Genomic DNA, 15,361 nt, shown 5'->3' on the forward strand with positions numbered 1-15,361 from the left:
AATAGACTAAAGCCTTTCCTAGATGATGGACTTGTGTTCTCAAAACGTGGTCCATGGCCTACCTGCCTGCATCAGCATCATTTGTGATGCTTGTTAAAAATTTGTATTCCTGGTCTTCACCTGAGACCACCTTAATGCTTCCAGGTCTCTGTAGTTGATTAAGTCCTCAGGTGCAATTTATACACAATAATGTCTGAGGGTACTTTGAGAATTCACATTCTACTACATCAGATTAATCACACAGTGAAATTGAGATCCAGTATTTTTCTAGTTCAGTATCCAAAGAATGTGGAAGCTACTTTTGTGGATTTAAAAAATAAAATAATGCATGTAAAAGACCTGGTAAATGAGGAGAAAAATATAAAGAAAAATCATTTCATAATATGGCTACAGGGTGGGGGGGAAACACTTAATATCAATATTTGGTACCTGGGTGAATTTCCTTCCAGCACACATTCTTAATGCTTAAAATAGGAAAGTCTACCTTTTCACATCTTTCACTTGGGCGAGAAAAATATTTTTTTAAATTAAAAGCCTAGTATCTAAGATAAGATCCCTTACTTTCTGTTCACAATTAAGTGTTGAGTTAACCATTAGTGGCCTCAGCTGAGAAGCCCATAGACTAAGATCATCCTCTGTAGGTAGATTCACGTGAGACAAGGAATCTCCTGCTGAGACTGATCCGCCACTGACCTCATCCCAAAAAGAACCCGATTGACCCCTACATCTGAAACACCACATCCTGCAAACCTACGTGAGTAGCAGCTAGTCTCTCTTTAACCTATGCTTGAAAACCACGGAGCCAGCTAAGAGAAGGACGATGCCCTGGCCCTCTGCAGCCCCACTCCCCCAGCTCCGCGGCCGTCACAGCCTCCGGGGGCGGGGGACAGTGGCGGGGGACGAATGGGTCCTCGCCCAGGCTCCGCGAACGTTCAGCGGCCGAGCGCCGCGGGCGCCAGCTGGGCCTGCAAATCGCCGCCCGGCCGGCAGAGGGCGCGCGAAGCGGCGCTGGAGAACCCGGGCTCTCGGGGGCCGCGTGCGAAGCCGTTCGGGGCCGCCGTCTCGTCTGCCCGCCCCTCTCCCGCCGCCCTGCTAGCGCAGCGGCCGGCGGAGCCCGTGCGAGGGGAGGGGGCAGGGAGCGGCGGGCTCCCAAAACGGCCCTGCGGCTCGGAGCGCCGAGCGGGAGTGGCGCGAGCCCGAAGGGGCGGGGAAGCGCGGGCTGGCGTGCGCGCGCCGGGCGTGGGTTGGGGTAAGAAGAGCGGGCGCGGCGGCAGCGCGAGGCAGAGGGACGCCGGCTACCCTGGACAGCGCATCGCCAGACGCTGGGGTCGCCGCGCCGCGGATCATGGTGAGTGGGGGCAGTGCGCCGCCGCCTGCCTCTTTCTTTCTTTCTTTCTTTCCGCGACCGGGCGGGAAGGGGCCGAGGAAGCGGCGGTGCGGGAGCTGCGGGTTCGACCGCTGGAACCCGTCGCTGTCTGCGGGCCGGGCCGGGCCTGTGGAGGGGGCGGTGAACGTTTGGGTGCGGTGGGGGGAAGGGGGACCGCGGGTCTCGGGCGCTTGGTCCGGGTCCGCGGCCCCGACCGGCCCCTCAGCCGCCCGCCGCGTCCAGCCCCCTGTTGCATGCATGCGGCCGGCTGGAGCTGGGATGCCCGCCAAACCGCCCCCTCCTTCCGCGGCGGCTGTTCTCGCGCGGCCCCGGCCGCCCCCTGCTCCCGGCGCGGGGAATGGCGTCCCCCACGCGCGGGACCGATCCCTCCGCGGGAAGTTCAGGCTTTGGGGCGCTAACGGTTGAATTTCTGCCCGCGCGGTGCCTACAGTCCCTGGAGTGTGTCTGTGCGCCGGCCCGTACCTCCCCGGGTTTGCACGGTGGGGTCGGGGGATGGGTTTCCACGTGTGAACCGGGATGGAGGGACCGCTACTGTGTTCTTTACGATAGTTCGTCTCTCCCCCAGCTTGCCAGGCTCCGACTCCACCCCGAATTCATAACGCTTTCTGATGGGCATTAAGGTCTGTTCCTGGAGAGAGGGGGTGGGGTGTCCCCGAGTGCCCGTGCCCCAGGAACTGCCCGAGAGTGTTGGCGGCAGAGCCTGGTTGTGCGACTGCAAAAAAGGAAAGTGTGTGCCAGGCTCTAAGTCCGAGCAAAATGTGAAGCCTCGTTTGTCCTCAGTGGTCCCTATTCTATCTTTGCTTTCTCTGCTCCTTCCCATATGGTCTCCTCTCCACTTCAGGGCTTGTTCGTATGCGAATCTCCTTCTCCCCCCCCCCCCCCCACCGCTTCAGCGGACACCAATCAACCCTAGATTTTGTCTTTTCTGCGGTTTCAGGTACACGCTATTTTCCCTGATTACAGGGGAAGCGTTCTCTGACTACTCTTAAAATTCCGGTCTTTCCCATCCAACCCACCACAGTTCATATTACCCTGGTCTGCTTCGTTTTGTTTTCTTTAGCAACTATTATTTAACATACTATCTATTTAGTCTGTGGGGTTTATTGAACACGTTCCCCACCAGAATGTGAGTTTCAGTAGGGCAGAGATTTTTGGGTCATGTTGTTCACGGCTCTGTTACTAGTACCTACAACAGTGCCTGACACATAGCAGGTGTTCAGTAAATTAAAAGAATTAGCCCAGTAAAGCAGCATGCTGATGCTAACGTTATAATGTACAAATGAGAAACAGTAGTGCCACTACGGGATTATCTATCCAGTGAACAGTTGTAATGATGAGAATCACAGGTGAAGTTGAGAGGAGGGATGCTCTTGGAGAAGACGGACTCAGTTTGGTGGCCCTCAGTGATAAGAGTATAGCTGACCATGCTCTTGACACCTTGGCATCTGGGTGGACAAAGCATTTTTAGGGCTAACTGGCTGTGTTCTTCAGATCCTGCACCTTTGTTCCAAATTATTATGAATTGTAACGAGTGAGGGAACAAGTCCAAGAATATCTCCTTAACTGTATGGAAGAGTCATGGGAATTAACCTAAAAGAGCCAAAATAAAGGGCAAGCTCTTATAAACTGCTCTATGCAGTCATGATACTACCTTCAGAAAAGGCATTTTTCAGAAACTTCAGGTCTTCAGAGGAGATTTTTTTTTTTAATGTCCAAATCCAAGGCTTCTCACTTAAAAAAAAAATGACGGAGAGAGTGTGATGTAGGGGTTATAATCCATAAATAAAGTAGTGGTTCAGTTCAGAGCCACCCCTCAGGGTCCTAGTGCAACATGAACAGCCTCTCACGATGTTTCTGCTAGTCCTATTCCAAAACATATTTTTCAAATTCCCTTTTGTTTTTCCACTTCCAGAGTGTAAATTTATGGCAGTCCTTTGTTTTAAGCCTGGGGAAGTGTGCTTTTATAATCTGAGCCAAACTGCTTAATAAAATCTACCTGGGAAAGTTTCTGAAAATGATGTAATTGTAGCCATCGCTGTACAAGTTCTGCGGTTCTATGATTACTGTCTTGTCCAGATAGGTAGTGAAATTAAAGGTAAAAAGGAAAGAAAAGTAAGTTTGTCTTTGAAATTAAAACCAACCAACCACACACAAATGAAAGACACCTCATTCTTAACCAAGTTTATATTTGTAGGAGGTTTTGCTGTGTTATGACTCCAGTCAAAATGTCAAGCCGTTTTTTTCCCTTCAAAAGCAAAGCATTATCAAGGAGTACAAAATCCATTTTTAACGTACCCAGCTGGGTAAGCTTACCTTTTGGTTCTTCAACAAAAGGCTGCAATTTAATCTAGCTGCCTTCAAGACATGTTTTTTTAGTTGAGGTATAATTGATTCCTTCAAAATATTTCAATCACAGTTGGGGAGGTCCAGGTGCTTTCATAGTCTGAGAGTGTTGACAATTAGTTAACTGGATAAACGATGTGATTCACTTATCTTCAGGAGGCGGGGCCCTGCTGGTCAGGGTTGCACCCAGGATCACCTCGCTTCGGCAATCGGATGTGTACCGTCCAACTTGTCGGGTTTGGGTATTAGGAGTAGATGGTGACCGAAGGCAAGAAGTTGCCCTGGAAGCTCTTACTTAGGCTCAACATGGCCAAAGTATGTCAACATCAGTAGTTCGTGATAATTCTGAAGTTACAAATTTGCTCACTTGTGCTTTTTCTTAATCGAATTAGGACATGGCTAGTGTTTCACTGACTCTGACAATGAACCATTAAAATAAATTGCTAGTTTAAATGTAGCCATTTAAAATTTAACAATTTCATAATTGCGGAGTGTAAATTGTTCTGGGGTTGATGTGGCAATTTGGAGTTTGGAGTTCCAGGTGTGGAGTCAACCCTGGGTTTGAATCCCAGCACCAGCACTTAACTATGACCTTGGGCAGCTTAACTTCTTTAGGCCTCAGTTTTTTCTTCTGTGAAAGGAATCAGTATTGTTATTTCATAAGATGGTTTGAGGAACAAATAAGATACTGCACTTAATGTGGCTAGTTTAGTGCTGCGAGTGTTCAGTAAATATTAACTATTGTAATGACATGTGTTGTTCTGTCTCCCGTATCTGTTTGCAGTCGAGACACCTCTAAATGATGTCTGTGATTCTGCTCAGAATTCTCTTCCCCATATGTGATACTAACACATACCTAGCATTGCTCTGTATCAGCACTTATCCAGGATAAATATAATGCGAGCCACATAATGTAGTTTAAAATTTTCTAGTACTTACATGAAAAAGGACAGGGACAGGTGAAATTAATTTTAACATTTTTAACCCAGTTCATGCAAATATTATTTCAACATGTAATAAATGTTAAAAATTAGGTATTTTATATATTTTTTTCCGTATGAAATCTTCAAAATCTGGTGTGTGTTATGCTTACGGCATGTTCAATTCAGGCTAGCCACAGTTTCTCAACAGCCACTTGATTTGAGGCTACTGTATTGAGACAAAACAGCTCTAGATGTACACGTCTTCCAAATGTACCTCTTATCTGCTAGACCCTTTCCACTCGTGACAACCTCACTGCCACCTTAAACCCAGCACGACTGAAAGAAAGCTACTCACCTTTCAGACTCGCCCCTGTTCCCTCTTGCTGTTAGTAATTCCACCAGCTCTGGAGGCTACTGTGTCAGAAATCTGATTCTTACTCTCTTTTTTCTTTATATTGTTTATTGTCTAATATTCTTATATTTTTACTTGAAAATATCTTTCAATCTCTTCTCTCCAGCCCCTTTTCCATTATTGCTTTTTCTACAGGTTTCCTCTTTTGCGGTCTGTTTGTTTTTTTACTTGAAGCTTGTTATTTCATCATCATTTTCACTTCGTAGCTTATTGCTGGGACTCTGGTCCTCTGGTGTTCGGAGGTCTCACCCCTCCCTTTGCTCCTGCCCGCTTCTCTCCTCCGGGTCACTGGCCTCCACATTCTCTCCATTCTTTCATCAGCTCTTTTTCATGTTAAGTCACAAAAGCTTTCTATTTTATCGCTTATTTCCATGTTGAACACCTTTCCTTTATCAAATGTCCAAAGAAATAACACTTACTTTCACTGATACTCTGCTATTAAGATGACTCACCCAAGGGGTGGGGGATGACCCTCCCTTTACCTGAAAAACTTAGGTAAATGGAGGAGAAAAATAAACCATAGGAAGGGAAGATGAAATTATTTTTGAGCTTTATCTACCTTTCAAGAAATATCTACGGACCTGATTAATGAGAGTAACAGCAACCTCCTAAACAGTGATGACACCCTACGTTACTCAGTGCCTTAGAGGAACAGGGTGCTTTCCTTTGTGCCTGGTGAGCAAAGCTACAAAACAGAAGAAAGGCACTGGACCAAGGGCAAGAAACCTGGCTTCCTGTCCTGGCTTTATTGTGGACCAGCTCTGTGCCCTTGATCAAGCCACTCTGGGGCACTGTTTACTCATCAGCAAAATGTGTTACTCTCTGTTTCAAAAGACTGTTTTGTCAGTATCAAATTCTGGGGCCTTTACACTGGCTGTTCCCTGAGGCTGAGTCTTTCTCCTGAGAGCTGTGTGGCGGCTTCCTGCTACGTTTTTAATTAGACTTACCCTAACCTCTCTACTTAAAACTGGAAACTGCCGGGTTGTGTTCACGCCCTTCTCCTTACGCTGCCCTCTTTTTTCATAACACTGTGAGCTTAGAATTTCCTCGTTTACATAAAGCTCAGAACTTTCTAATAATTTACTTATTACGTTGTGTGATTTGTCGTCCTTCCTACCTCAATCCAAGCTTCACGAGGGCAGATTTTTGTTTGCGTTGCTCAGTGATGTATCTCAGGCACCGAGACTAATCCCTGTGATGTACAGTAAATGCTAAATGATTGTGGATAGAGTGAAGGCCAGATCTGCTGCTTCCCAGGGCGGTGCTCCTTTCTCTTCACGTCCTGTTTCCCACATGCCAAGGATGAATTGGGAAATGAACATTTGCTTTGCAGACATATCCACAGCACAATCCCTTCAAAGAACAATCTCTCTTAATGCATTTAAAGTCGTTTATCACAATTCAGTTTAGGTGTGTTTCAGTAACACAGATGTTTCACCAATGCATATACGCCCAAGTAACCTCTTAGTAAATGATAATGTGTGTGTATTCCTACAACTATATTTACACTGCACAATCGTTATGTTTGTGGAAGGGGCCAGGTTAGGTCATTATTTCTAAATAATGAAACGTATGGTTTCGTAAGTTCTTAGTGAAATCAAAACGTGTATGCATTTCTATTTGCATTTCGTAATTTGTAGACTGGGCCAGGTTATATTGTTTTTACATAATGAAATCTATAATTATAGCATTAAGTTCTTACTGAAATGAAAAATGAATATTTCTTTTAATAGTAATATAAACAAAGCTATGATTCATGAATTTACTGAATAATTATTTTTACTTTACATATGGTGCATTCTTTGGCTTTGAGTTACCACTTCAGTACAGGGATAGTAGTATTTGACATTAATCAGTAAAATGTTTTTTAATGCATTTTTACACACATTATCTCTTGAAGCCTCACAAAAGACTTGGGAGAGACTAAGTCCTGTGTCACTATACTAGTTCACGGGTGAGAAAATTGAGTTTCAAAGAAGATAAATGATTTTACCCAAGGTCACATACTAGAGGTAACAAAACCAGGTATAAACCTTCTGACTCCAAAAATATCACCTCTTCTGCTAATCCATATAGCCTTATCCTAGAACCAGTGCAAATGTGTCTTCTCATACAAATACGATGAAAGAAGAGCACTTTCTCATTCCTATAGATAAGAATGGAAAAATCAGAATGATTTCCCCATGTAATTTCTTTCTCATGAATTATAAGAATAGGGATAGAGGTGTATATACACACAGATACATTCAAAAGTATTAAATATATATAAAACCTAAAGATCTGTTTCGTATACATGGAAAATGGAGCATATGAGGGAAAGTGTTATTTTTTTTTTAGATATTTATTTGGTTGTGCCGGGTCTTACTTGCAGTACGAGAGCTCCTTAGTCTTGGCATGCAAACTCTTAGTTGCAGCCTGCATGTGGGATCTAGTTCTCTGACCAGGGATGGAACCCGGCCCCCATGCATTGGGAGTGTGGAGTCTTCTTAACCCTAACCCTAACCACTGCGCCACCAGGGAAGTCCCAGGAAAGTGTTATTTTAAATGGGGTGATATGAACAACATGTGTACATATCAAACTTTATCTACTTACCAGTATAATGAGTAGGGGAACACCCATACAGTAGACAATTAAGTAATTTACAAAGGAAGTAAAGTTAGTCTGTTTTTTGAGTAGAATGACTGCAGTATTAAGACATTGATCAGAGAGACCAGTGTTAGCTTTGCACATAAATTTTTGTTTCATAATGAGAGTTCATCATTTGGGTTTATTTCCAGTACTTTAAAAATTTAAAGTATTGATTTTTCTGTAAGGCTAAGTAGGATTTGGTTTACTAGAAACTTTGAGTTTAACAGGTACTGTGGCAACTTGGGAGACGCTTTTTTTTTTTTGGAAGGGTCAAAAAGTTTATTGACCATCACACTGAACAGTTGGATTAAAAATTAACTCAAGCCTTTAAAGAAATCGGAAGGTATCCATAATGCAAAAATCAATTAGGCCATTTTCAGTTTCCAGAGGGATCAGACCTGATCAGCTGACTTTCTTCTTGGCCTCTGGGAGGTCTCTGCAGAGTTCTCCAAGGCACAGTGGGAAGAAAGGACGGCTATTCTTTGACCTTCTCTGCTCCCATGCCAGAGGCTTTCCTTAAATTCTTACAGGGAAGAGCAGCTTCCTTGGCTTTTGGAAATGCAGATTTCATGACTGTTTTAATGTCTGTGGTGAAGTTATTCCTAAGAGGAAGGGTGTTTTGGGTTGTCAGAAAAATATTCAGTTGTCAGAAATGCACTTGGAGGCTGTTTCACATCCCTTTTCTCCATAGGCTGGGGAGTTGTTAGTTCTTTGTATTTTTAAGGAAAGCATTACCTTTCCTTTGGCCTCTTATCTATTCAGATTCCTAAAAAGAAAAGGCACGTGTCACAAGTTGTTTTGGGATTTACTACCTGAAGTCTGCTACAAACTCAAAGCACACTAGCTTCACTGTTATGTAAGCCGTGTTTCTTCACTCAGCAATAATGTGATTATTACATTGACCCCTTAAAGGTCCTGCCGCTACTACTAAGATGCTGCCGTGTTTTCTTTTTTTTTTGTAAATTAGGTTTACTATACTGTAAATCTTTTTCTTTTCACAATTTAAAAAGTAAGTGGAAACATCCCTGTTGTAACAGATTTCTGAAAAGAACATTAATCTTTTTTGGGGGGGTGGAGTATAGAATTACAAAAGCGTGACATGAATGCAACTTTTCACAAATGCATAACTTATAAAACAGGGTGCATGATGTTTTTCTCTGTGTCGTGGGGCTTTTAGAGGAAAGGTTTCTAAGGACCAGAGTGGTGGTTGGAGGGTGGACCCGGAGAGGGTTGGTTAGAATCAATTTAGGAGCTGGAAGGGATGGGGGATGATAAAGATTTCCTAGTTCAAATCTGTCCTCAACCCATGAAGGGACTGACATGAAGAAAGTAGGATGCACTGGGGTGGGGAATGGAGGGCAGGCTCCAGCCCCTGACCCCACCCTGAGGGGAGGAAGCACAGTCACAAATGTTCCCATTTTAGAAGTAAGAAAACTGAGGCAGGGACTTGTCCAGGGTCACACAGCTGAGAAGTGGCCGACTAATCTGAGTTCACACAGCTGCTTGTTGGTAGAACTTCAGTCATTTCCTTTTCTTGGGAAAAATGAGCTATTTCCTTTGGAATCTGGGTTCCCATTACTCTCTCTGTCACTCATAGTAGTATATTTATTAAACGTGGTAATAACATCTTGCATTTGTGAGGTGCTTATGATTTTCAAAGCACTTTGGTATCAATGATCACATTCAATCTCACAGCCACTCCTCAGAGTAGATGTGACAGGGGGATGGAAACCTCAACAGCAGCAGTGCCAGGAGTTACAGTTGAACCAGGGGCCCATGATAGCACATCAAACTACACCTGCGCACAGAATTTTCCAAAAGAGACTGCCTTGTCCCCAGCCCTGGCAGAAGAGTCAGACCTTGGGCAGCCATATTTCATACCATGTGACCTCCCTCCCTGACGCCTGATTTGTCTAAGGATGGACACTGGATCCCAGGGCAACCAGCCACAGGCAGGCCTGTAGCCGATCACAGCAGGTAGAGTGCTGCCTGAGGGGCAGTGCTCATGAGTTGGGCCACAAGATCCTGAAGAACGCTAACCTTGTCGGTGTTTGCTTTATGTAAGATAGAACAAGTGTCTGTAATAGTCTTAAGTCCTTGGTGTAAACTGTGGAATTGATAGTTTACATTAATCCTTTTTTTGAAGGAAAGAGAAACGTTCTCTACGTTGAGTACCGTGTTGTTTAAAAGCCGATACTAAGGGGACATGGAAATTCATTGCCTTAGTAAACTTTTGATTAAGTATACCCATTGGTTCCTTCATTCAGCCACATGATCAGTAATAGGCAGTGTGCTCGGCACTGTCAACCTAAATGGAAAAGACAGTTACTGCTTCAAGAAGTCAGCAGTGCAGGGGAGAACCTTGTGTCCTCTAGTGTGAGCATATGAACAGGTCAGTAGCTGAGGTTTCGAGTCACTCAGGCCAGTAAATGTGCTTTATGCCTGTGTTACATTTTTATCCATTAAGAAGATTTAGTATAATAAGGTGACTAGTTGTGTTATTACTTAAAAAAAAAGAAATCTAAACCCTGCATCATGGGTAGCTTTTGCCTCTTTATCAGGCCAAAAATGTGGTCAAGACCAGGAGGTGTGACTGGTCATTGAAGAGGCAAAATCGTCAGGATTGATAAAGCTGAGATCGAGGTTGAGTCTGTGACACCAGAGTACTCAGAGGACGAGGCAATTCCGTGACAGGAGAAAACATCAAACCAGCTGTCTGAGAGCGAGGGTGGGTAGAAGGAGCATGAACTTAGGAATCAGACGTGTATTTAAATGTACATTCCCAGACTCAGTGAAGCCACATGTACTGACTCAGAATCTGAGTGAGGGGCTTTGGAATCTGTACGCCAGGAATCGGGTGCACACGAATTTGGAATCCAGTGCTCTAGGGGCTCAAAGGAATGAGTGACCACTTTCTAGCAAAAATGTTTAGTGTATGATCATGAAGGAGTTGGGATCAATGCTGGATCTTGAACAGGTTGGATTTTGATGTGTAGGAAAAAGGAGAAAGGTAGAATCGAGCAGAACATTCCATTTAGGGAAATAGGTTGGTAAGGAACCAGAAAGCAATAACATATTTGAGAAGAAGCTATACTATGAGCAGCTTATGGACAAGGCCACGTCTGCAGAGGCTAGCACAGAATAAAGAGGTGCTCAATAAAGAGTTGAGTTTGAAGCTTAGGGACAAATGAGATTATGGGACAGATCAAGTCAGATTTTGAAGAGTCTTGAATCTGAGGCTGGGAAGTTTCTTCTAGATTTTGTGAACCAGGTTTTGAAATGCAGAGTCAAATGATGAAAGCATTATTTAGGAAGATTTAATCTGGTTTCCATAATATCTGGGGCTGGGAGAGCCTGGATAAGGAGGTTATAAAGGGGCTGAACTAATATGTTAATTCTCTTATTTTCATGTTGTCAACTTTTGAAAACTTATCTCTGGGTTTTCACCACACATTCCTGGGTTCAATTTATCTCATCTATAAAATATGTATAATAACACATGGTGAAGATTGGGTCAAATAAGCTAGTATATAAAGCCCCTCATGATATACAAGCTAGCTGAGAGTAGGTGCTCAAAACTGGTGGCTGTTACCCATAGAAACTTAATCATATTATCTTTACAAACCTAACTTTTCTCTCTATGCCTGGAATAGAGATCTTTAAAAATCTAACTTGATTAATCTACATATATTTACATTAAAAGGTTTTTCATATTCCTGAGATTTTAGGGGTTTTTTTTGTTTGTTTGTTTTTGCGGTACGCGGACCTCTCACTGCTGTGGCCTCTCTCATTGCGGAGCACAGGCTCCGGACGCGCAGGCTCAGTGGCCGTGGCTCACGGGCCCAGCCGCTCCGCGGCATGTGGGATCTTCCCAGACCGGGGCACGAACCCATGTCCCCCGCATCGGCAGGCAGAATCTCAACCACTGTGCCACCAGGGAAGCCCCTGAGATTTTAGTTTTAACATTCAGGACTTTTTCTGGAGAGAATGAAAACGTGATAAAAACTTAATTCTCTGATTTTTGGGTCCTTTTCTTTAGGCTGCATGAGTTCTGTTAATTAATGAAAAATGAAAAGCTAAACTGTGTGCTCGTTTCAGAACAGTTTTTCTTTTTGAAAAGTTCTCACCTATAGATGCAATCACAAAACAGTGTATTTTGAAAACTGGTTCATGGATTTGAATCACAACTTTAGAAAATCCTAAGAGCTCCACATAATCAGATTAAACTTTAGCTGTTTGCCCAACCGCCCACATCAAATTGCCTATGTCTTGAGCTTCTTAATTGTGCTTAATCGAATGCTTTAACCCCGAAAAATGTACAAGAAAACAGATCTTCCAGGCTCTGCCTTTGCCACTGGATCATCATTACTTCAGGTACTAAAACCCTAAAAATAGCAGATTTTTGGATTTGTGTGTTGTATTGGAAATAATGAGGAAAGAGAATATATATGTACACTGCTTCTTTTCCGAATTTTTCCCTGTCCGTTTGGAAGTAGTGGAAATTGATTAGAAATTTAAGCGTTATGTGTAAAACCGGAATAGGTGGACAATATGGGGCTTACTTTTCATGACCTAGGAGAAGACAGTGTTAGAAGAGGCAAAGATTAGGTGGGAAAAGTGGAAGACTCGTTGGACGTGTTGCGGGCAGTGAATAGACCCGCCTGGCTGGCGTGAAGCTGTTGCTAAGAGGACTGGTCCAGTCAAGGGTGGAGGAGGGCTTTGAACCAGATGGAACGAAGTCCCCAGGTTTCTGGTCAAAGTCCATGATGCCCTCCAGTGTAAAACCCTTTCCTCCCTGGTAGAGTTATTTTGTATGGCTTGATTCCCTATCAGTTCATTTTCCCCCCAAAATAGGATAATTACACCTTCAATTTGCTACCAACTTCAGAAGAACTTTCCACAATGTTCCTCATGGTAATGACGATTATACCATATGTTTGTATAATGCTTTTCAATTTATAGAACACTTTCACAGCATCTCATTTTTTTTTTTTTTTCTGTGGTACGCGGGCCTCTCACTGTTGTGGCCTCTCCTGTTGCGGAGCACAGGCTCCAGACGCGCAGGCCCAGTGGCCATGGCTCACAGGCCCACCCGCTCCGCGGCATGTGGGATCTTCCCGGACTGGGGCACAAACCCTTGTCCCCTGCATCAGCAGGCGGACTCTCAGCCACTGCGCCACCAGGGAAGCCCAGTTGTATGTTTTTTAGTTAATTATTTAGTTCATTATCTATCTCCCCCACTGCAGTATAAGGCTGTAAGGGCAAGAACTTGGTATGTCTTGTTTACCACTGCAATTTCCACACTAGAATGGTGGCAGCGTGTAATAGACACCCAAAGAACACTTGTTGGATAAATGGACAGATGTGTAAATTAAGAAGAAACGGAGGGCTTCCCTGGTGGCACAGTGGTTAAGAATCTGCCTGCCAAATGCAAGGGACATGGGTTTGAGCCCTGGCCCGGGAAGATCCTACATGCTGCTGAGCAACAAAGCCCGTGCACCACAATTACTGAGCCTGAGCTCTAGAGCCTGTGAGCCACAACTACTGAGCCCACGTGCCACAACTACTGAAGCCTGCGCACCTAGAGCCCGTGCTCCGCAACAAGAGAAGCCATGACAATGAGAAGCTCGCACACCGCAACGAAGAGTAGCCCCTGCTCGCCGCAATTAAAAGCCCGTGCGCAGCAACAAAGACCCAACACAGCCAAAAATAAACAAATTAATTAAAAAAAGAAGAAGAAACGGAGACTCAGATTGTTCCGAGTCCAATAGCTAGTAAATGGTGCATTGGGGATTCAAACCCACTTTATACCTGTGTCTCATATTTTCTACCCCACTGCTTGTTTCATTATAGTAATTGACTTTCCTGATACCCATGTTAATTTCAGCAAGACTGAGAAAACACAAACCATAAAAAGTGACAGGTTTGACTGTATCAAAATGTTAAATTTTGAGATGACAGAAGACACCATAGGCAGAGATTAAAAAAACAAGCAACAGACTAGAAGGTATTTGCCATCTATATAACAATATAGATTGTTATATATACAAATGACTTTTTATAAGTCAATAAACAGACAAGCAACCCATTAGAAACATGGATGAGGCTTATTAAATGACAGCTCACTGCAGAGGAAACCACAGTCAATAAACATTGAGAGACATGCACAACCTCAGTAGTAATAAGGAAATGCAAATTAGAACCATGCAACATCCACGAACTTGGCAAAAATTTAAAATGCTGACAGTAGCAAGTCCTATAACTTCTTAGAGCATATGGTAGTTTTTACTAAAATTATAAATGTTAATAAGCAACATAGCAATTCCACAACTAGATTTATTCCCAGAGAAATTTTTAGTTATTAACACAAGGAAATTTGTATAAAGCATCATTGTTTGTAAAAGCAGAAAACTGGAAACAACCTAAAATATCCATTAGTAAAGAAATGGATAAATAACACTATAGAATATTCATATGATGGGATACTATACAGCAGTTACGGTGAATGAACTAGATCTTCATGTATCAACATGAATAGATCAAGCTGCCGAAATCAAGTATGATATAATTTATATACATCCTTAAAGTCGTATTGTTACATTTTTGTTTGAATATCTGTATATAAATGTATAAAAACAGGAACAAGAAGGCTTGACCTCAAATTTATTGCAGTAGTTATATCTGAGGAAGGAACAAGGGACACGAGATTAGAGAGAGATACAAGGGAAGGACAGCTTTAGCAATTTTATTTCTCAGTTCCCAGCACCTGCTAGGTATATTCAGTAAATATTTATCAAATTAATAAATTTTAAAAGATTTGAAACAAATGATAGTTTTAACATGTGATATATTTATTTTACTGTTCTTTACATTTTTATGCTTTTTCCTAAGTTAAAAGTGGATTTGGATTTGGGATCTGTGTTAGAGATCTGGTATGAATAGCACACGTGGGACAGATTAGCCACAAGGCAGGAGGATGGGCTGTTGTTTTCTTAGACCCTAGTCCGTCCTTCTTGGCTGACTGAACCAACTCTGAAAGACCATTCAAGGTCAGGCTCGGCAGCCATGCACTTTTAGAGAACTAAAGGACAAATTGTAGAAGGGCATGTTTGTCATTCTCAATGTTAATTAAAGGAATAAGTGTATCTTCCCATGTGCGAAAGAGAGGAATAGCCAAATACAACAATAGCAACTGATCACATTTACTGAGTTCTTGATAGTAAGACAGAGTTCCAGGTACTGTTACAGGAACCTTTCCTGTATTTCCTCATCCTCACAGCAAACCTGGGAGTTGGTGCTGTCGCTTCCCTTCTGCAGATAGGGAAACTGAGACAGTCTGGGGAAAGAAGCGTAAAGAGAGCATTTTTACTCAGATTATACTCTGTACTTGTGTGTCCTAATAGGAAGGCAGTTGTGGAGGGCGTTGAACCACCGACATAGCATCCTTTCACTTTCCCTTCTCTAACAGCTGACTTACCCAGTGTTGTCTTTGAGAGTATTTACCTTGAATATCCCTCGGGTCTTTTTCCAGTGTTAAAACTCAAACTGGAGTTTTGTTACTCTCCTTTTTAGACTACTGCATTTCTTCGAACTTTTAAAAAAGATATTAAGAAATTTTTGTAAAGATATCACTGTTTAGACAAGCCCTAATTAAAGAAGGTACATTT

General features: G+C 43.1%; 1 protein-coding gene across 1 annotated transcript in view; it reads left to right on the plus strand.

Annotated features, from left to right (window-relative positions):
* The first annotated feature begins 1,160 nt into the window (after window positions 1–1,160).
* The window catches only part of ELOVL2 (ELOVL fatty acid elongase 2), a 69,829-nt gene continuing 55,628 nt past the window's right edge, over window positions 1,161–15,361 (plus strand). The window contains exon 1 of the mRNA XM_060307672.1: window positions 1,161–1,348. Coding sequence (XP_060163655.1) covers window positions 1,346–1,348 — 3 coding nt within the window. The 5' untranslated portion in view covers window positions 1,161–1,345. The remainder of the gene's footprint in view (window positions 1,349–15,361) is intronic.

The sequence above is a fragment of the Globicephala melas genome, chromosome 11 (genome assembly GCF_963455315.2).
Source record: "Globicephala melas chromosome 11, mGloMel1.2, whole genome shotgun sequence".
Taxonomy (NCBI): Eukaryota; Metazoa; Chordata; class Mammalia; order Artiodactyla; family Delphinidae; genus Globicephala; species Globicephala melas.